Source organism: Micropterus dolomieu, linkage group LG02, assembly GCF_021292245.1.
Source record: "Micropterus dolomieu isolate WLL.071019.BEF.003 ecotype Adirondacks linkage group LG02, ASM2129224v1, whole genome shotgun sequence".
Lineage (NCBI taxonomy): Eukaryota > Metazoa > Chordata > Actinopteri > Centrarchiformes > Centrarchidae > Micropterus > Micropterus dolomieu.
This window is the reverse complement of record NC_060151.1, coordinates 2109595-2130336: the sequence shown is the minus strand read 5'-3', so window position 1 is coordinate 2130336 and position 20742 is coordinate 2109595. Positions and strand designations below refer to the sequence as shown.

At 39.8% G+C, this 20742-nt stretch overlaps 1 protein-coding gene across 5 annotated transcripts in view; it reads right to left on the bottom strand.

Moving 5' to 3' along the window:
• The window catches only part of abat (4-aminobutyrate aminotransferase), a 33822-nt gene that overhangs the window by 4206 nt on the left and 8874 nt on the right, over positions 1-20742 (bottom strand). For all 5 annotated transcript variants that reach the window (XM_046036110.1, XM_046036129.1, XM_046036137.1 and 2 more), the window contains 13 exons: positions 17926-18023; positions 17793-17822; positions 15131-15248; positions 9860-9909; positions 8984-9064; positions 8759-8851; positions 8322-8384; positions 8113-8176; positions 7355-7503; positions 6617-6754; positions 5301-5468; positions 4463-4609; positions 3228-3339 (listed from right to left, as the gene is read on the bottom strand). In XM_046036110.1, coding sequence (XP_045892066.1) covers positions 3228-3339; positions 4463-4609; positions 5301-5468; positions 6617-6754; positions 7355-7503; positions 8113-8176; positions 8322-8384; positions 8759-8851; positions 8984-9064; positions 9860-9909; positions 15131-15248; positions 17793-17822; positions 17926-18023 — 1311 coding nt within the window. The remainder of the gene's footprint in view (positions 1-3227; positions 3340-4462; positions 4610-5300; positions 5469-6616; positions 6755-7354; positions 7504-8112; positions 8177-8321; positions 8385-8758; positions 8852-8983; positions 9065-9859; positions 9910-15130; positions 15249-17792; positions 17823-17925; positions 18024-20742) is intronic.

Sequence of the window (20742 nt, the reverse complement as noted above, 5' to 3'; positions counted from 1 at the left end):
ATGAGGTGCCATGTCGTCTTAATATTTCTAGAAGCTTGAACAAATTGATTTGAATAGTATGCTTTCTTTGCTTTTCTTACTAACGATGAGAATTGGTTTTTACATTTCTTATAAATTTCAACATTAATTGAAGAAGGACTAAATATAGACCTCCTATACAGTTTTTTTTTTTTTTCGGGAAAGCTTTTTTAGTTCGTCAGTTATCCACGGCTTCCCTTTAGAATATTTATTTCCAGATTTTGTGCTCATCAACGGAAATGATAAATCCAAAGCCTTATTAAAAGACTTTAAGAATAAACTATATGCACTATTAACATCTTGTGCCACAAATACCTCCTCCCATATGATATTGCTAATGGCAGACTTAAAATGAACAATGTTTTTTCTAGAAAAATTACGATATTTATTTGACCCAGTCTTAGGATAGCTAGACATTAGTTGACGGGATTGGATAAACTGAAAAACAGGAAAGTGGTCAGAAACATCACACTTCAGGAGGCCTGAAGAGACCTCAAAATTATAAGAATTAAATAAAATATTATCAATGAGAGTAACAGATGAGGAGGTAATTCTAGACGGTTTAGTAATAAGAGGAAAAAAATTAAAAGAATGGAGTGCATTTAGGAAATCAACTGTTTGTGGTAAATCACATTTGGGTAAATTAATATTGAAATCACCAAGTAGAAAACATAATTTACTTTCTTTAGTAATTAACTCAAGTGTTGATTGAAGTGCATCGATAAATGTGTTATGGTCTGAATCAGGTGGTCTATAGATGCATCCAATCAAAATGCTCTTACCATTGAATTGCTGACAAGATGGAATTTCAATAAATATAGACTCAGTGTTAGTAGAATCAAATTCTGTACTAAGATCATCCCTAGCACCAGCATCACAGGTATTCAAAACATATAAAGAAACACCCCCTCCTCTTTTCTTTTTTCTACAAGAATGAAAAGATGAATAATTAGGTAAGGGGAATAAAGAAAATACATCATCAGTCAGCCAAGTCTCAGAAAAAGCCAATACTGAATAGGAAAAACTTAAGGTAGACAGTAAAATTCTTAATTCGTCATGATTTTTAGACATACTACGAATATTCAAATGGAAAGTAGAGAAAAAATTATTAGAAGATTTTATAGTTTGATACAGTGAGTTTACTTGTCCTTCAGAGTAATAGTTACAAGACAGTTTTAATAATTTTAAATTAGATTGATTTACATCAGGATTAAGGAAACTATCGTAAATGCCACAACTGTCTATATTCTGCTCAAACGGATTAAAAATAAGAGAGTTCTCTTCAGAGATGGGCAAGTCGATAGAAGCCATAAAAATTGAACTGGCAAAAAAGTCGACACAGACTCACGTGAAAAAAACTGACTGCCTCCAAGTTGAAAAGGCCTCCTGGATCAAAAGGACTTGTAACCAAAGTTAACTGAATATTCCATCTGTCCCAGAGAGTTGAATAATCATCATCCACATTCAACGACACCAAAAATAATAAAAGAAATATCCTGAGAGATACTGTTTTTATACAGTGAGCATGAAGGCTTGTTTAAATGTAATCTCTTCTAAATAAATTGTCTAAATGGAACAGCATCTAAATAATTACTGTTCTGTGCTCAGACTTTGCAGTAGATTATTTTGCATGAGGGCTAAAACTTGTTCTTGCCTGGAGTAAGGACAAAAATGATCTCTTATTCCTATTTGCTAAATAATAGCATTGGCCTTAAACATTAGCCATGAAAGGGATCAAAGTGATTGTGTACAACCTGCATTCCAAATCTACACTGTAATTTACACATCTCATCTTGCTCATCTCTGGTGACCTGGTGCGGCCAGAACAGTCTGGAGCTCAACACTATGAAGACAGTGGAGATGGTCGTGGACTTGCCACTGCGGACTCCTTCTGCTTCCTGGGCACCATCATCTTCCAGGACCTCAAGCTCAAGAGCTGAACATCACCTCCCTCACCAAGAAGGCCCAGCAGAGGATGTACTTCCTGCGGCAGCTGAAGTTAAGCCTGCCAAAGACAATGATGGTGCACTTCTACACCGCCATCATTGAGTCCATCCTCACCTCCTCCATCACCATCTGGTGACAAATCAGCCTCTCGGCCACTGAGGCGAGCAGGAAAGATTGCAGCTGACGCCTCCCATCGCGGCCACAACTGTTTTAGACACCCCCCTCAGGAGGCTGCGGTCCATCAGGACCAAAACCTCTCGCTACAAAAACGTCTTCTACCCGTCTGCAGCTAGACTCATCAACAAGGCCTGGGCCCCCCACTGACACCCCCCAAATAACACAATCGTCTCTGCACACGTAAATATCACATTGCACATATGTTGTTAATTTGTTGTTAATTGTAAATTGTTGTTGTTCCATTGATAGTTATATTTTAATTTTTTTATATTGTCAGTTGTATTATTTTTCTCTATTCTTATTGCATTTGTTTATTACATATTTATATATTTCTACATCTATTTATGTCAGCTGGATGTCAGTCTGTAGCACCTTAACACCAAAGCAAATTCCTTGTATGTGTAAAACACTACTTGGCAATAAAGCTCCCTCTGATTCTGACATTTAACAAGAAAATATCCTGTAGTAGAGGTTTTTTTTCTCTGGCGACAGTAAGCCAGAGGAAGAAAAGGACAATCAGTCAACAAGCTGTATTCAGTCCAAATCCGGCGTTGCAGCGAATAGCCGCAGGGTTGTGTAGTGGTGTGCATCTTTGTTTGTGCTTTAGAACATAACTGCTGTGAAACAATCAGAGAATTAATTTCTCTGATTCATCTGCTTTCTGGCTACCGGCGCTCCCTGTCCTATTCACTCTCTGGGTCGCTCGATCACCATTGTCTCTCTCTCTCTCTCTCTCTCTCTCTCTCTCTCTCTCTCTCTCTCTCTCTCCGTTTCAAACAAATGAACAAAAACCAAAGGAAGCTTCTATTCTCGCTGTATTTTTTCCAGCATCCTCTGCAGCCGTCTAAGCCAACTGCTCCCATTCTAAATGAATGGGAGTCCTAGGCGTTTTCACTGCAGCACCAGATTTGGTCTGAATTCAGCCTTCGTCGTGCCATGATCATTGGTACTTTCAGTGCATCCCTTCAGCAGGGGCCACGTCGTGAAGTCCATACCCTAACCACTCAAACCGACAGCGGGCCACAATGAATGAACGGCAACCCCCCAAATAAGAAAAAAAGAATGAACGGTGATGTACTTCATACCTTTGTCTCTGGTCTTGAGCAGGATGTCGTTGCGTGTTGCATCATCGCAGATATCAATGGCACAGAAGGTTCCCTGACCTCGAGCTCGGCTCAGTAGGCCGGGGTACTGAGCCTGGGGACAAGACACACATGGTGTTCACACATATTTTGCTCCTACTCATGCCAAGCATGATCCAAGTACACTACAACAAATCCAAGTAAATATTGTCATTCATCAACTTTGGTCACTGATTTAGAACTTAGACAACAATAGTCTAACATACCCAGAGATATTTAAGTGGTCGCTACCGCAGTATAAATAGTGTGGCAGTGAGGGTTAGTCCGTCCAGTACTTTATCAATATTCTTATTGCTTCTTTTTTATTGCTGTGCAATAAATTCAGAATAGGATTAAAATGTTTGTCTATTTTTAATATAACAAAATATTCTAGAGCGGCAAAGTTGCTACATAAACTCAAACTGATCGCCCTGAAAACAAATGCAAATTACTAAATAAAATACATAATATTTTTGACAAAGTTCAAAGAGAACGTATAACATAGAAATCAGTCACTATCATTCATCCTGACAGGTCCTAGTTTGGGAGTGGGGGCTGCAGTCTCAGCAAGACAGTCTATAAGAATTTGACAAATATTAAAGATTTGTGGCTAATGGTCTAGACCTGCTCTTTTATGAAAAGCGCTCAGAGCGAACTGTTGTTGTGATTTGGCGCTATATAAATAAAATTGAATTGAATTAAACTAAACGGTTAGGCTACATACCAACAGCTTTTGGTTTAGCTTGCTCTTAAAAATTTGCTGTAACAAACACGCTATGGCTGTGGAAACCAGCAGTGGGTTAAAACCTGGAAAATCTCTTGCAAGTTTATGTTTTATTAAACGGGTGTTTTGATAAATTACTTTTACACTTACAATAACAAGTATAGTTTATCAACCCAAGTAAATGTATCTAGTGTTATAAAATACTCAAAACTCAAACTCCAAGCACAGTGATTCATGGGTTTATGAAACTGATACCAGCCTCAGTAAGTTCTCTAGGTGTGAAAAGCAGAAAGCCTGGCATAACAAAATCAGCCTAGAGAAAATATCATGTTATTCATGCTTAGCTGAAGTGGGTCACTTACATTTGTCTGAACCTGAAGAAATTATACAAAAATTAACACATGAAAGTGTCACACATTTGTAGTAAATAAAACAAACCTTCACATGTGCACACCTAGACACAGAAACACACTACCTGTAGCTCATAAAGGCCGTTTAGCAAGGCTTTCCCAGAGCGGGTCACCTCCTCCAGAAGGTTTTCTCTGTGAATCACATTGAGGACCTCAGCCAGTAGCAAGTTCTTTGATGGGTCACCCATCCATGTGTTAAATATACGGTATGGCTGAAAAAAGAGAAAGCAGAAAGCAGACACAAACAAGCGCGCCTGTAAGTAAAAATGAATGATCTTCTAAACATCTTTTACATGTAAAAATGACAGCAACACTCGTACGTTACTGTGTATGTTTGACCACATGTACAGTAAACATCTACGGTTCTAAAAATAATATAGCTTTGTATGTGTAGCATTGTACATCATGACAACACTCTGAGAAAGACGTCACAAAGAGTTTTCTGCCAAAAAATGCTGTATCGATTTTTGAATTTCTACTGATTTTGGTGATTCTCTGACCTTTGGGCTAACTATTAGATCTTAGATATTAGACTTTTCTCTTTGACCATCACTTTGTAATCGAAGAAACTTCAGTAATGACTGGATATCTGTGGCTCTGGCGCGGTTGCTACTACATCAGCTCAGCACATTCACAATCCCCAGATGATGGGCACTTCTGATTTTATTGGCGCCGTGACTTGAACACAACAGTCGGCACAAACTTGAAATCTTTAGCACCAATCCTGGAGAAACTCTAAGAATAGCTAGATCATCAGTATGTTGTTTGTCCTGCCCAACAAATTCCTCCTATGCTACTGACAGTGCTTTAGAGTGTTTGTGTCTTGTAACATATAAAACTTGACTAATAACACCAATATGTGTTCTGCGGTCATTGTGGAAAACAGGTTTTCAAATGACAAACCTTATCAGCCTGGAATTCGTCCTTGTGGAAGAAGCCACCGGTCAGAAGCTTCTTGCTGAAGGAGACAATGTCAGCAGGGTCGTCCATGCCCCAGTGCTCATGGGCCCAAAACTTCCCTGTGGTCCCTCCACCAGTCTGGACCTCATCCACGTGGAAAGCACAGCCATGCTGGGGAGATAAGAGGTTAACAGATGGAGACATGTGGAAGTGACCAAGGTAGACAGATCCATGGCTTCTCACTGTGTGTGTGTGTGATATGTACGTCTCATTGAAGTTTAATGACTCTCCTGCAGCCTGAATCCATGTTGGTTCAAGGGAAGTAAAATAAAGTTAAAGTCACAAAAAGCTCAACCATCATTAGTACTTACACTAATCAGCCATGACCACCTGCCTAATATTGTGTAGGTCCCCCCTTTGCTACTAAAACAGCCCTGACCCATCAAGGCATGGACTCCACTAAACCTCTGAAGATGTGCTGTGGTGACATTAGCAGCAGATCCTTTAAGTCCTGGAAGTTGCGAGGTGGGGCCTCCATGGATCGGCCTCGTTTGTCCAGCACATCCCAGAGATGCTCGAATGGATTTGAGATCTGGGGAATTTGGAGGCCAAGTCAACACCTTGAACTCGTTGTTGTGTTCCTCAAACCATTCCTGAACCATTTCTGCTCTGTGGCAGGGCGCATTATCCTGCTGAAAGAGGCCACTACCATCAGGGAATACCATTTCCATGAAAGGGTGTATGTGGTCTGCAACAATGCTTAGGTAGGTGGTACGTGTCAAAGTAACATGAATGTCAGGAACCAAGGTTTTCCAGCAGAACATTGCCCAAAGCATCACACTGCCTCCCCCAGCTTGCCTTCTTCCCATAGTGCATCCTGGTGCCATGTGTTCTCCGGATAAAGGACGCAGACCCACCCGGCCATCCATGTGATGTAAAAGAAAATGTGATTCATCAGACCAGACAGGTTCATCGCTTTCAGTTCCTTGGACCAATTTTGATAGGTACTGACTGACCACTGCAGAGCGGGACCACCCCACAAGAGCTGCAGTTTGGAGATGCTCTGATCCAGTCGTCAACAATTTGGCCACAACACACCAACTATGAGGACAAAATGTTCACTCGCTGCCTAATAAATCACTAACTTGATAATAATGAATTGGTGCTATATAAATAAAAAGGAATTGAATAGAATAATCAGTGTTAAATCACTTCACCTGTAAACCAGTATAGCAGTACGCCCAAGTAGGGGTAACGCAGAATGAGCACAACAAGCTAAAGTCTTTTCAAGGATCTGTTGCCATAGTGATAACTGTTACCTTGCGTGCAATGTTGCGGAGACTTCTGAAGAAGTCTGGGGAGGCGTGGTTATCTCCACCTTCAGCCTGGATTGGTTCAATTACAATCCCTGCCACAGGCTTCCCCTTCTGCCTCCACTTAATGATCAGATCCTCCACCTGGAGACACACACACACACAGACACACAGTTAGATGTGCCATAGCCGTGGTATGTTAAGTATTTAAGTCATAAAGTCAATACACACAAGTTCATTATTTCAGTCAATTCAATAAACCAAAATACTGTTGTGACTTTAAGTTTCTGCTCCAGTTCTGTCTTTATTTAACAAACGGCCAGATGAAAATCACCCTACAGGCTAACTGCACTTTGTCCTGAAGACATTCACATTTCATAATGCCTTCAAATGTCTGTATCAGTTAGAAAAATAAAACAGGAAACCCAGACATCACTCCTACTGTTTTTTTAGATTTGGTATGATTGCATCTACACGGCGTGAGCAGAGAAGCAACAGCTCCAGTGAACTGCTCAGATAAAGTGGTGTCTAGAGGCTGCAATCAGTAAGCCGTCTTTTATCTGAAAATATAGGACACTATGGTATGAACAATCGCTGGACTGGAGTGGATGACATGCATACTAATGTTACTTTTACTGTAAATCGTTTTCCACATTGAGACTTAGTTTAATTCTACATTTATGCCTTTTAACAGCTGTACTTTCTGTGCACGTGCACACGCTCCCCTGCACACACACAGCCTACCTCCTCCAGGCAGCGAGCCTCTTCCTGTGCGTTCTCTCTGGTAAATTCCTCCAGTGGGTACTGCAGTCTAGGGAACGGGGCGATCGGCCAGTCTAATGACGGCACATCCAGCTTGTGGATTGCTTTGGAGTGTGTCGTTGCCAAGCAACCTTAAAAAGGCAAAAGCATTGCGTTAGCCATGGACCTACAATGTGGCAATTATAACTCTTAATGGTTGTTTGCTGTGAAACCAGAAACACTGTCGCTATTGTCGAAGCCACCAGACTCCATTGATAAAAACAGTGATTTTACCTCACAGAACACAGGAGTTGTTGGTATTCCGCTGCCTCTGTCGTTTAGTTTGCTTGTGTTGTGACTTTGGTGTTAAAGCATAAAAAAAAATAATAACACAAACTAGCCGATCGAGGCAGCGGTATACCATAAAGGTAAAATTACTATTTTTGTCAATGGGGTCTGGTGGCATTGACGAGAGCGATATAGTGCATGTTTCTAGTTAAGTCTTACTCTTTAAAGGTCTAACTCTGTAGGGATCCTTTCCACAGTGTTATCAGACACTTACGATAATAATCTGAGCCTGTCAGTTGCAAAAACAAGCACTTTAGTCGACGTACTTTACATTGCAGCCCTGTTTCACTGCTGCTGACTGCAGTGCGCTCGCTTTATACTGGACACATCTCAAAAATTGTTGTCCCAATTAGTCACATAACACAAAAACATGGAACTATAAAGTACAGGTTGAAAAATTGTATATAACGTACCCATGGTCCTTCCATGGAATCCTCCCATGAAAGATAAAATACTGAGGTCTGGACACCCTGGAGCCTGAGACAGAAAGATAAAAAGAGAAACAAAGAACAAATGCAAATATTTAGTACAACATAGCTGGGAATCCCAAACTATTATATTATTGTATTATTATTATTATTATTATTATTATTATTATTATATTGAGATTCCTTTTACTCGCCTGGTTTATCATGCAGCTGCTGAGGTCTTCGTCAGATGGTGCCTTGTGGCCTCGCTCCTTGTTCTACAGTGAAAGCAAACACACTGATGGGCCCTCATGCAGAGATGAAGCTACATTTACATTGGGTTGTTGGGTTAATAATATTCAAGTTCTTATTTCAGCAAATATTTTTGTTAAGAACAGAACAATACACATATTCTCAAAACAAAATGCTTCAATCTCAGTAACCAGTTAGAAAATAAAGTTGAGCATTCCCTTAATACATTTTTTGTATTTAAAAAAAAAGAACTTCAATGGATGGATCTGCAGTGTCACCACCTCTCTCTCCCAACTTTTCAGAACTTAGTACAGCTGGGAAATGTCTTCGTGCTGTTAGCTGTGTTTTCCACCACATTAGTTAATCAGGTAATGTTTATGGAACCGCAAAGTGTACTCACCCTGTACCAGATAAACATTGCTTTGAAAGCATTCTCATTGGAGCAGGAGCCACAGGCCATCGTCTGAACACGGCTCATTCCAGTGGGAGCCACCTGGCCGGAGGGAAGACTAGTTACAGTACGGTTCTTAAACTCGCTTGATAAATAAAAGATGTATACAATTATATACAATGTCATTATAACGATAATAACACTTTTATCTCAATGTGTGTGTGTGTTACTAACCGAGAGAAGACTTTCAGTGAGTTTGTCTGGGAAGTTCTCAGGCGGTAAGATTCCCAGGGCGGGTCGGTTCACAAGTGTACTCTGAAAGAAATACAGAAATCAAAGACAAATTCATGGTTACAGCCAAATATCTACCAAGTTATCAGAAAATTGGCAAAAGGAAATGCAAATGAATGCTCGTTTCTATGCACTACTTTTGTGTGTGTAGTAGCAGTTGAGCGCTTTGACATAAACAGTTGGTGCTGTTAAATTATTGCAGAAGAAGAGGACATAACAAGGGGACGTCATCAAAAAGGCTCCAGTCAGAGCCGAGATGCTGAAAAACAATGTAGAAACCTGGATGGAAACATGACGTTTGCTTTATGGATGAATTAGAGGAAAGTTACGGTCTCTTCTGGGGAAGCTTCAGTGGATGTGTAAGTCACATGCTTCATGTACGGCATTTTGCTTTTATCGATACACAAACCTTTCTACCTGAACCAAGCCAAGGTTTTTTTTTGTATTGTTTGAAGAGTTTTTAAAATTTTTCTCTTTTAAAAAAAGTGCGTGCATTCCATCAGTTAGACTGTCCAAATCAAGCTGATAATGCACGTTCTAGAGGCTGAATCTGGAAATCTATTTCCATGTTCTTATCCCTAATGTCATGCATCCTTTCACATCACTCTACTCACACTACAGCCAGTTATTTGGTCATATTTTAGGGCAGTCCTCTCTTCTCTGTGAGCTGTGTGTCAGCACTGTCTTTGGCAACCTGGGAATAAACCCTTCTATGCAACTACGACAGAAGCAGAAGCCAGTAGCATTTTGATGAGAAATGAATAGCATTCCACACTGTAGCTGATGACATAAATGATCTTGTAAGTGAAGACGACCTACCAGATTGTTGGGATTGGCCATCACTTTGAGGAGAGCAGGGTGGTTGTAGCCTGAGGGAGGACAGAATGAGAGTGGGGATAGATTTGACTGAACCACTGTATCAATGGATTATGTGAAGCAATCAACAAGCTCTGGTTTCCTACTGTGAGGCAGATCACATTCACTATTTTCTAAACAAGGTATTAAATAGCATAGCAACTCTAAAAATTGTTGAAAAACGTGAACAACCATTGGGCATGTACAAAAATAAACACTAAAACTAAATAGAAATAAACAAAATAACAGACCAGTCAGCCAAAATCTCTGTTGCTGAACTTAATATATATTAAAAACCAACAGCATGTAAACAATATCCAAGCGAAATACACATTCATAATAATAATAATAATAATAATTCAGAGTGTAGAGTTAGTCAGAGGGGCTGGGAGAGAAGCAGTGATAGTAGCAACAACAATGTTAACAAGGCACTACCGAAAAACACAGAAACCATGAGCTTTAGAAATCAACATCAAAATGAATGCTGTGGATGGCCAAACAGCGTATTCACTGAGGAATATCCATCCATCCATTATCTATACCTGAACAGGAATATTGTTGCCTCAGATTTTGATATCAGTTGCTCTTGATCTTAGACGGGAGTTTTTTGGAAAGTTGATGAAGAAAATCTGTAACTACTGAAGCGAGGGCAAAATGGTCCATTTCTATGTTGATCCTGTGTGAATGGATGATTTGAGGTGCAGATATTGAAGAAACCATGGTTAAGATGTGTTCCCAATCCAAGAGGGGAGAGCTTTTTAACATCTGGGTTATTCCAGATGGAGGTAAAAATTGTTAATCCATCAGCAAAGCTTTTGCTGCTGCAAATCACCCACAGAGAGTAGCTGGCACCAACCTTTAACCTTACAGTGAAATCTGACTTTTGGGACTCGCATAAAAACACATTTTTTCTTCCTGTTTTTGTTGTCACAACACACACACACACACACACACACACACACGCATGTAATGTCTGTCTGCTCTGAACACTTTTAGTCTACCATCTTTAAACCAGGAAGAGTACCAGTAACACAACTTCACTGTTCTTGATAGCACGTATTTGGAATTCCAATTCCATGCCAATGTAGCAGGATGGCAGCCTCGGAACTGTTTTTGTTTTTTTGCTCAGTTTTTAGTTTTTAACAGTTTTTAACTTGTCTGGGGTTGAATGAATCGTTTGGTATGGAGAGTTATGAACAGGTTTATAATATAAGACATTACAACTGGTTAAACTGGTACAGACATTAGTTGACTTGCTGTGCAATTCCAAAGTCTTTCAATCAATGTAAGGCCATAATCAATGTACCATGTTTTGTCAACTAGACACAGTTTCCACACAAAGCCTTTTATCTAAAGCATCCACATGCATTTTACATTTATTTTCCCTGACTGGCTCAAATGCACACAGAAAAACAGAAAAACACTAAAATCAAGCATGTCAAAAAGTGGACAGATCCTTCTCGCTTAAGATTTACATATACATGCTCTGAGAGAGTGTGAGAGCGAGAGTGAGAGAGAGAGCGAGAGCGAGAGCGAGAGCGAGACTGCTCATTCTGTTTTCCATGTACAGCATTTGAATGCTGGAGGGCAAATCTCCACAAACCCTGGGGACGTCTGTGGAGCACAAGACATACTTATGCACAAACACTTTGATGCCTTACCTACGTAAAATTTGAAATACCATCACTACCATCATTTGTAAAAAGGTTAGGGTCTTATCAATATAGCTCAATCAGATTGTCTGCTTTGTTTTGGACACATTCATCTGAAGCATTTGCATGTCTTGTACTTCTCTCCTTCATGCACATGCACTGAAGCAAGCATTAAACAAATACATGGTGCGGTGCACAGGACTTTCAGATTTACTAAAATGCATTTAAAGTGAGTTTTATCTAAAAAGATAAGGCATACAAAGGAAGGTCGGGTAGAGCAATGCTATTATGCTGTGTTTTTTAGAAATCCTGGTCATGGTGGAGAGTAGAGTAAAAACGGTGAGCATAAACAAACAAACAAAAAAAATTAAGCTAAAATAAATTTCCTTGTCTATGTCTGTGCATTTTCAGAAAGTAAAATTGTGTGATGTTACAAACTTCAGTTGTCAGGCCCTTTTAACTACTGAATTAATTAAGCGTGTGAGTTCCTGGCTACAACAAAAGTCCTTCTGTCTGGGAGGCCCTGAGGTTTTGAGCCAAAACCACTGACTTAAAAAATAATGTTAATCAGGCTGGAAGTACTGCAGCTAAGCTGGAGTAGTGGTTTATCTTACTTTAGGCGTTAAAGAGATAAAACGCTATAGCAGCTCCCTTTTCTACTGGACAGTGTTTAAGTTGTACTTTCTGTAAAATATGCAGAAAGAAAATCCATAGTCCATATTTACCAAAGGGTTGGACCATGCTAACAAACCTCTGTACCATCTCACATTTTGTCTGACCACAGTGGTGTTTGAGAGGATGGGATTTTGCATGTACAATTTTAACAGAAAACGGGAGAAGACCATATTAGTTCCATACCACATGTTTCTTATGACAAAGGAATTAAGTTTTGGGTGAAAACCTTCATCCATCCTTACACTTCGTCATTATGCCTGATTTCGCTGACTTGCTCGGATTTTGTTGATTTGGTAATTTGTCCTTGATTTTTGTGCTTCTACCATGGGTAAGTAGTTAAATGGTTTCTTTTTGTTGCAATTGTGTTTATTGTTGATATACGATTGTGAATTATCATCATCATCATTATTGCAGTTGGAAGACAATAAATTAGGTTTATTGTGTAATATTTACAAAATATAGGCCTACAGCTTGCACTAACTTTGATTACAATGTTTTTCGACATTTAACAGCTACCAAAGTATATTTAGTGACCAATTTTAGCATTTAGCACAGAAACACAGCAAGAGATGTTATCTGGTATTACGTTACAAAACGCGGACATGGGGGACATTTTACATTACAGAGCGACAGTGAACCCACCTCTGCAGATGTCACTCAGTACCATGTTGGTGTCGATCCACATGCGACACTAGAAAATGGAATGGTGGGTGAGTTTATTAAACGCGGCGACTTTATGAAATGTACTGCTGACGGAGAAAGTGAGCAGAGCAGATACATACAGGGAGAGAGAGACAGAAAGAGAACAGACCTGAAGGTGTGTTTGTGTGTGAGTGTGGGGAGAAGAGAAGTGAAGAGCAGATTCAAGTAGAATAAACACTAAAATAAGGTGGACCAACAATAGCCTACTATCAATACTACAGGTTACTCATACTGTACTGGTATGCTAACTAAGCTAACTAGCTAAGAGCAGCTATAGTTAGCAGCAGCAGTTGGTGGTTAATTTAGCAACAAGCTAACTGTCCACCAGGAAACTGACCACCAGGAGTTGAGGCAGAGCAGCCAGAGGACATCAAAGTCCATTTTGCCTGCTGTGGTTGTGGCTTCTTCTTCTTGTTTTGCACTTAAATATGACACCATTGGTAAGTACACCTATACATCACCCAAGATACATGTTAATGCCAGGTGTAAACAGGGCCTCGCAGATCTTTACATGTGATTTAGTACTACTTGCCCTTTTGTCTTTTTTATTTTATGTGTTCTTAGTGTGTAGTACTCAAGGAACCCTGTATACTAAATATTGTATGAGAGAGTGACAAAATATTTGGGTGACCATTGTCAGGACAGGTCCACTTTTTGGACCTAAAAAAAACCAAACGAAAAAAACATCCGGCTAGGATTTGGCTTTTGCTTTCTACAGTCAGCATTCATTTTGTGTTTCTGCATTGCTTTGACCTTTCTCTTTAGGTCCTGCCTTCCACACCACCATTGGTCGGTCATGCAGATCTACACATCCTTCATGCAAACATTGGTCAAATCATCACCCTTAGCACCACAGCAACAGGCTAGAGACAGAGCAGCGGCTTGCTTGTGTGGCACATGGTGCATGAACAGCGTAGAAAATGCCCAAACGTAGTGCTCGAAACAGACCTGTGCTCATCGGCCTAGGCAAGGCCTGGACCCGAATGTTCGATTGTTGGATACACATTTGATTTTCAATTTTGAGATTTGAATATTGAGGTTTTTTTGTGCACGCCTGACCTCGGCTCACAGCAGTGAATTCATGCTCCAGTTCACATCAAAGAGAAAACAAAACGGAGCCCTCAGCTGTGCGGGAGCACTTTAAATTAGTTATGGTGTTCATTAATTTTACAGTTGCTTAATTTCATTACAGATCAAAACAGTCAAATAGCCTCCATTTTAAGGTTAATCAATAAACTGTAGGCTACAACAACAACATAATGAACTCACGTAAATAATTGTAATAGGCCGTAGAAGAATAACATTTTGAAAGCTGTAATAAAAGTTAAAAGCTCCCAGCTAAACTATTCTCGTATTCTGTTCTGGACCTGCTCAGCTCAGCTTTTCACACTCTGGACTCTCAGCTGCTGTTCTGCTTCTATCTATTAAATACATAACTGTAACTTGTGAAATGAGCTTATCAACAGATGTCTAAACAATCAGCATAACGCGACAGTCAAGCCCTCCCTGTAATTACTCTTGAAGCTCCAAAAATGACTTTCAGGCAAGCCCTAGCACCGGCACTTCTCACAAGCTGCTGCTGTACTTTTTTTATCTAGCCGTGTGCATAAAGCTGCTCATCAAAGACACTTTTCGTGAACCGACTAACACTAAAAAAAAAGGATGAAGTGTTGCTACAAACTTTCAAAATATTGAACTCGTTCTGCTTGAATGATTATGATTATTGACAAGTTGGCACTTAGCATTAACGAATATTGACTAACTGTGCAACCCCAGCCTAAACCTTTGACCCACTGCAGGCCTCCTGCCTCCACTCTCCTCTTTGTTGAAAACCAAAACATGTTCGCCCTACAATAAATTCTTCCTTGAGCCCTGAACCCTGCTTCTTGAAATTATTTTCATCAAAAAATGACACCTATCCTGTAAATTAATCCTCCATCCAAAGAGATTCATTATAAATTATGAATGTTTGGGATTTTAATTAAATTTTATTTTATTTTTTTAAATACCTCAATTTGTTTACTGTTTATTTCATTTAATAGCCAAAACAGACAATCCTGTCTAGTTTATTTTACCCATAAACAGTTCCTGTATTTATATTACAGATACTGCAATATAAAATTACAAGATAGAAGATTTAATTCAAATTGATTGATTTAATTCATGCCCACTCCTACTGTCCAGGTAGCGGTGTTTTGTTACTAACCAATTGGGATGGAGGAGATCTGGGTGTAGATATCCAGCATGCGGTTGCCGTCCACATCCACCAAGTAGTTCCCCCTGCTCTCCTCATAGTTACAGAAGAAGTGGACTGCACCAACATTCTGGAAAGAGACATGTTCTGCATTAGGAACAGCACACAGCAGAATTTAACCCTTCTGGATTGACTCAGCAGCAAGCACACACACAAATAACAAATCTACCTGCCATGTGACACATACAAACAAGCATACTGTGATTATAAAAAAATCACAGTATACTTGACACATGGAATTTTTTTGTGTTCTGTGTTTCAGGTCTTCGTCATTTTTTGCTTAGCTTTGCTTAAAGAGACACATGGAAACTGCTAGTCTGTCTCAGCCAAACTATTCCGTCCAACAACTCAAAAGCTGTTCTGTATCTTTTTGAACAAAATAGCACAGGTGTGCCTTTGGCTGGCCACAATAAAAGGCCACTCGAAAATGTGCAGTTCCATCAGACAGCAAAATGCCACAGATGTCGCAAGTTTTGAGGGAGCGTGTAATTGGCACGCTGACTGCAGAAATGTCCACCAGTGCTGTTGCCCGTGAATTGAATGTTACCATAAGTCGTCTCCAAAGGCGTTTCTGAGAATTTTCCATTTCCATTTTTGAGTGGCCTTTTATTGTGGCCAGCCTAAGGCACACCTGTGCAATCCCCATGCTGTCTGATCAGAATCTTGATATGCCACACCTGGTGAGGTGGACAGATTATCTCGGCAAAGGAGAAGTGCTCACTAACACAGATTTTGACAGATTTGTGAACAATATTTGACAAATAGGCCTTTTGTGTACATAGTACAAGTCTTAGATCTTTGTGTTCAGCTCATGATGAATGGGGGCAATAACGTGTCGCGATTATAATTTTGTTCAGCATATATATTGCAGCAGAATAAAGACATATGAAGATAAGAGATAATTATAATATACAATAAATATATATAATCAGAAAATTGATGATAAATCGCCTTAAAGAAGTTGATCAATCAAATAACCAATGTATGTTGTGTACTAAATACCTAGCTCTCTGAGACATGAGGCCTGTGAACATCTTAAAATAGCTGGAAATTCCAAACCTGCTTCGCCCTGACTTCACAGCAACTAGTAACACTCACATGGATATTCTCCTGGAGACTAACGGCAGGATCAGACTACAGATATTTTTGTCATCATTTCTTGCTATGCACTGGCTGGTAAACAAGGCAGACTACACGAGAGCCTGACTTATCATAGCTCGCTGACTTTCACTGGGTGACGTGCATAGGTCATTGATAGGTAGCAACTTCACTGTTTCACCTGACAGCATTAACAACAAATGTTTCTGTGTGTAATCAGGGTTTTATGAATGAAAGCTGGAACCATTCAAGGTCACTGGGCAGTGAAAGTGGGCTCTGTCTGTTTACCTTCCCTGTAAAAAAGGTCAATATGTGGGTACACAGCATGCTTATTGTGTGTGCTCTTGTCAGTCAGCTTCACCAAATGTGTCCTAAAAGTTGTCAAATTAGGCAAAAGAAGCAAAAACATTGTGACACTAGTCTTTTAGTCTGTATCTCATGAGGTGTACCACAGGACCTAATGTCTGTGGAGTCAGGCACATTATGTGGCCACCTTCTGGGGATGGGTCAGAGTGTGACGCTGTGAGTAACTGTCATAGCGGCTGGCTATGCATTTGTTTGTTGCATTTCATACTTTCACATGAACCTACTATGAAAAATATACACTACTGATTAAAATAGTACCTAATGTAAAATATCAGAAGTATATTATGCATATTATTCATGGGGGTGTTAGTTAGTTACTGTAGTTAGTGGTCATTTCTTCTTTTCATTAACAATATCTGGCAGCGTGTGTGACTGTGTAGTTTAGGATGAGTGGAGATTTCATGCTACTGTTGCCAGGGATATAAACAACTGGTTTATTAAAAGAACAAAACAAAAATGAATGAACTACACAGTGTTTTTTATGTACCCCGTGCCTTTGCTTCAGTATTACGATCAGCACTAGATGGTGATGTCAATGAAACACTCAAATACATTTTTAGCATGTGCAAAAACATCTGTGAAACACGATTCTGTAAACATTTGCATGCCAATAAACATGCACATCCACTGTGTAAAAACAGATTTCTACATAAGCACTGCATACAGTGTAAGGAGGGGACAGTGCTACTGTATGTGGAACACCATTAATGCTCCAGGGTTCATTTAACTAGTTCACTGAGTCAACACAATTGGAGATCCCATCTGGCACACACATACACACACACACACACACACACACACACTTATAGTCTTTATTATGTGTAGTTCCAGCTAGGCAGAGATAAAATGGATTACAGTTTGATTTAATTTCTACTGAAGCAGTACTTTAATACTCTTTAGTACTCTTGGTATTTAACTAGACATCATCTTGTGCAGCTCACATAGCTGACACACACATACCTTTGTACTTCTATCCTTGCATTGACATTCCCCACCCCTTTACCCTAACCTAACCCTAAAAACCAAGTCTTAACCTTCAAACAGCTCTTCAAACAGCAAAAGAGTTTTCACTGCTCACTCGTAGGTAAAAAACACCTCCCAGTCCTCACTATTTAGCATGTAAAAGCACACACACACACACACACCTCACCTGGATTTCTCCCAGTTGTTTCGTCAGCTCCTACATATTGGAGAAAAATAAGTTAGTCATACTTTGTAATTCCTGAGGCAGGGCTGGAGTGTCCTGATGTGTGTGTGTGTGTGTGCGTGTGTGTGTGTGTTACTTGTGATCGCGGGCCAGGGACTGAGGTTTTCATGGATGGTCCATCGTAGTCAAACTCCACCTGGGTCTGTGGTGCTGCCTTGCTGACATATCTGCACGCTGGCAGAGAAAACAGACAACAATGATAAATAACCTGCACACACAAACAGAGGGAAACAGTGAGTGTGTTTTCATGCTATCTGATATCCCTGTTCTGATCAGATTTTTGCTTATGCGTTTGCATGTGTGAATATCATTTTCTGGTTTCAGAAGCCTTTATCCGCGGTTTTTATTATCTTGATGCTAGTTGGGAGTCATGTGAATATACTGAAACCAGGATACTGTGACATGTTCACACCTAATCCAGGTTTCTGATCACTGTCTTCTACTCCAGTTATGTAGTGGTCAGTCAGTAGAAAGATGAATAACATAATGATGATCTACACACTCACAGTGTGGTCATCCTCAGATGCTGAGCTAAGTCACTTGGTACAGAAATAACAGAGTGGCTGGTTTTTAAGAGTCACAGGGCCTTTCTCATTTCCCAAATTTGTGCCTCCTCGATCCTCGAGCCTGTGACCCGGTAAACGATCTCAGCGCGTCATCTTGAAGGAAATCTCCATTCCTAAAATGCACCTCGAGGATCGAGGAGGCTTGTTGGAGGAGCTATAAGCGAGGATACACCGGTGTATCCTTTGCGGAAGTCTTTTTAGCCGATGTGATGTTTAAGAGGCGTGACACGCAGCTGGACCAAGCCATGGCAGTGTTTCTATGGTTTTCAGAGGATTATTAGTTAGGCCTATTTAAAATGATCAAATGCACAATATACCTTCCTGCCCTTTACTGTTTTTGTAGCGCCTCATAAAGCACTGTTCTAACCGCCTTCAAGAGTGAAGTTCAAGTCAATGCAGCAAGAGATGACGCTTCCTGTAGACTCCTAGGTTCTACGAAGCTACTAGTCTACGGTTCTCCTGAAGTTTTTCAGGAGATTTTTCTCAGGTTATTTTGGTCTATAAAAACTCCTTCCCATGCAGTGTGATTGGGGCAGAAGAGATTTAAATATCCTCTTACAATCCCAGTAACAATCTCTCTATTTTTAACTTCCACACATGCCAACAGTATGCATAACTAAATGAATATCCAGCAAATCTCTTCACATTCGGTGCATGTGCACATTCTGAAATGATAAAGCAGGCAATAGGATTCGCTCTCTAATAAGGTTAAATTATGAAATTGATGCATCAGTGGATTCACTGTGAGGCAAGAGCCTCTCACGCTCCCATTGGTCATTAATTAAGGCTTCAATGGCAAAATAAGTTTTTAAAACGTCATCAGTGATGCAGCCTGTGAGAGAACAGTCCCCTTCGTTTCTAACACTTAACTCACAGCTGCTCCCTGTTGCACACACTTCCTTAGGTTAGCTTTTCCACAGTTCCAACGGTGTGCTCTGAGTGGTGTCTGGTTGCTTTGTGCTTTCTTTGGTCGTATGTGCGTATGTATTTTTAAATGTGTTTCTCTTGGATGCACTTTTGTGTTTGTGCTCGATGACGTAAAGCACTTTGTAACCAGGTGTTAAAAAGTTGGTATATAAATAAAGTTGTACTTACATAGTAATTACAACTTGCACTCGGCTTGCTGCCATTGGTGTGTGAGTGTGAACGGGGTGAATGAGAGGCGAATTGTAAAAGGAAGACAGGATTTGTTTCTCTGGTGTGTGCCTTGGAGTTTGATCTTTTGGCTGGTTGTGAGAGAACTTGCTCAACAGCTGAACTGACATCAGTGACACTGCCAGCCGCTACAGAGAAGTTTGATAGCAAATTGTGGTTAATAGCTTCTCCTTGGAGGTTTTATGACTTGATTTAAGTTGCGGTTAGGGTTAGAAAACTGCATTTGGGTGGGCCCAGGTGGAAGTAAAGGTTAACTTCAGGTTACTGATATTATATGATTTTAAAAAAGAAAATAGTGAAGGCAGTAATAAAAGTCCAGCAGTCACCTGTATTTTCCTCTGGATAAAAGAGAAGAAGAAAGAACAAACAAACCCAATCATTTATTTTACCTGATGTAATTAAGTTAACTTATTGATATCCTTATCACACAATAAGTTTTAGTCCATGCCCTCTTAGAAGCACTGTGTTCACTGTGAGGAGATCAAAAGGTTCTGCCAAATTAAATAGTTGTGAAAGAATCACCCCTGTAGTAAAGTAACTCAATTCAGAGCTCAGGATCTTGCTCAAGGACACGTCAACATGCAGACTGGAGGATAGAACTGCCGACCTTCAGATAAGCGGACGACCCGCTCTACCTCCCGAGCCACAGCTGCACCTTTGACATTTTCATAGGGATGGACAATAAAACAATAATTATCGGAATATAATTTTTTCAATAACAATATAACAAATGTTCAATAAATATTCAATAAATGTTTGATTTTATTCACTTGAATCATACACGAATTAGGACTTAATTTTACTTAAAGATATTTGTTGAGAAAGATTTTATCATAAATATTTTGAATGTTCTGAATGTTCTACCTCAGATTTGTGATGTGATCCACTGTTTGGCATCAAGTGTTGACCATAAAGAAAAGTTTAAACCACAATTAACCATCAGGTTTCTTCAACTTTCACTCAGGAACAAAAATCAGCTTTTAAACTTTTTGAAACTATTTGATACTGATCGTGATAATTATCGATATCGAAAAACATAAAACTTTTTATTGTGATGACATTTTTGGCTATATCGTCCAGCCCTACATTTTCAGATGAAAAATCCGGACTTGGTGTGCAAAGGCCATTACTCTTAGGCCTAAAATTAGGACCCATTACGCATCACTCTGAGA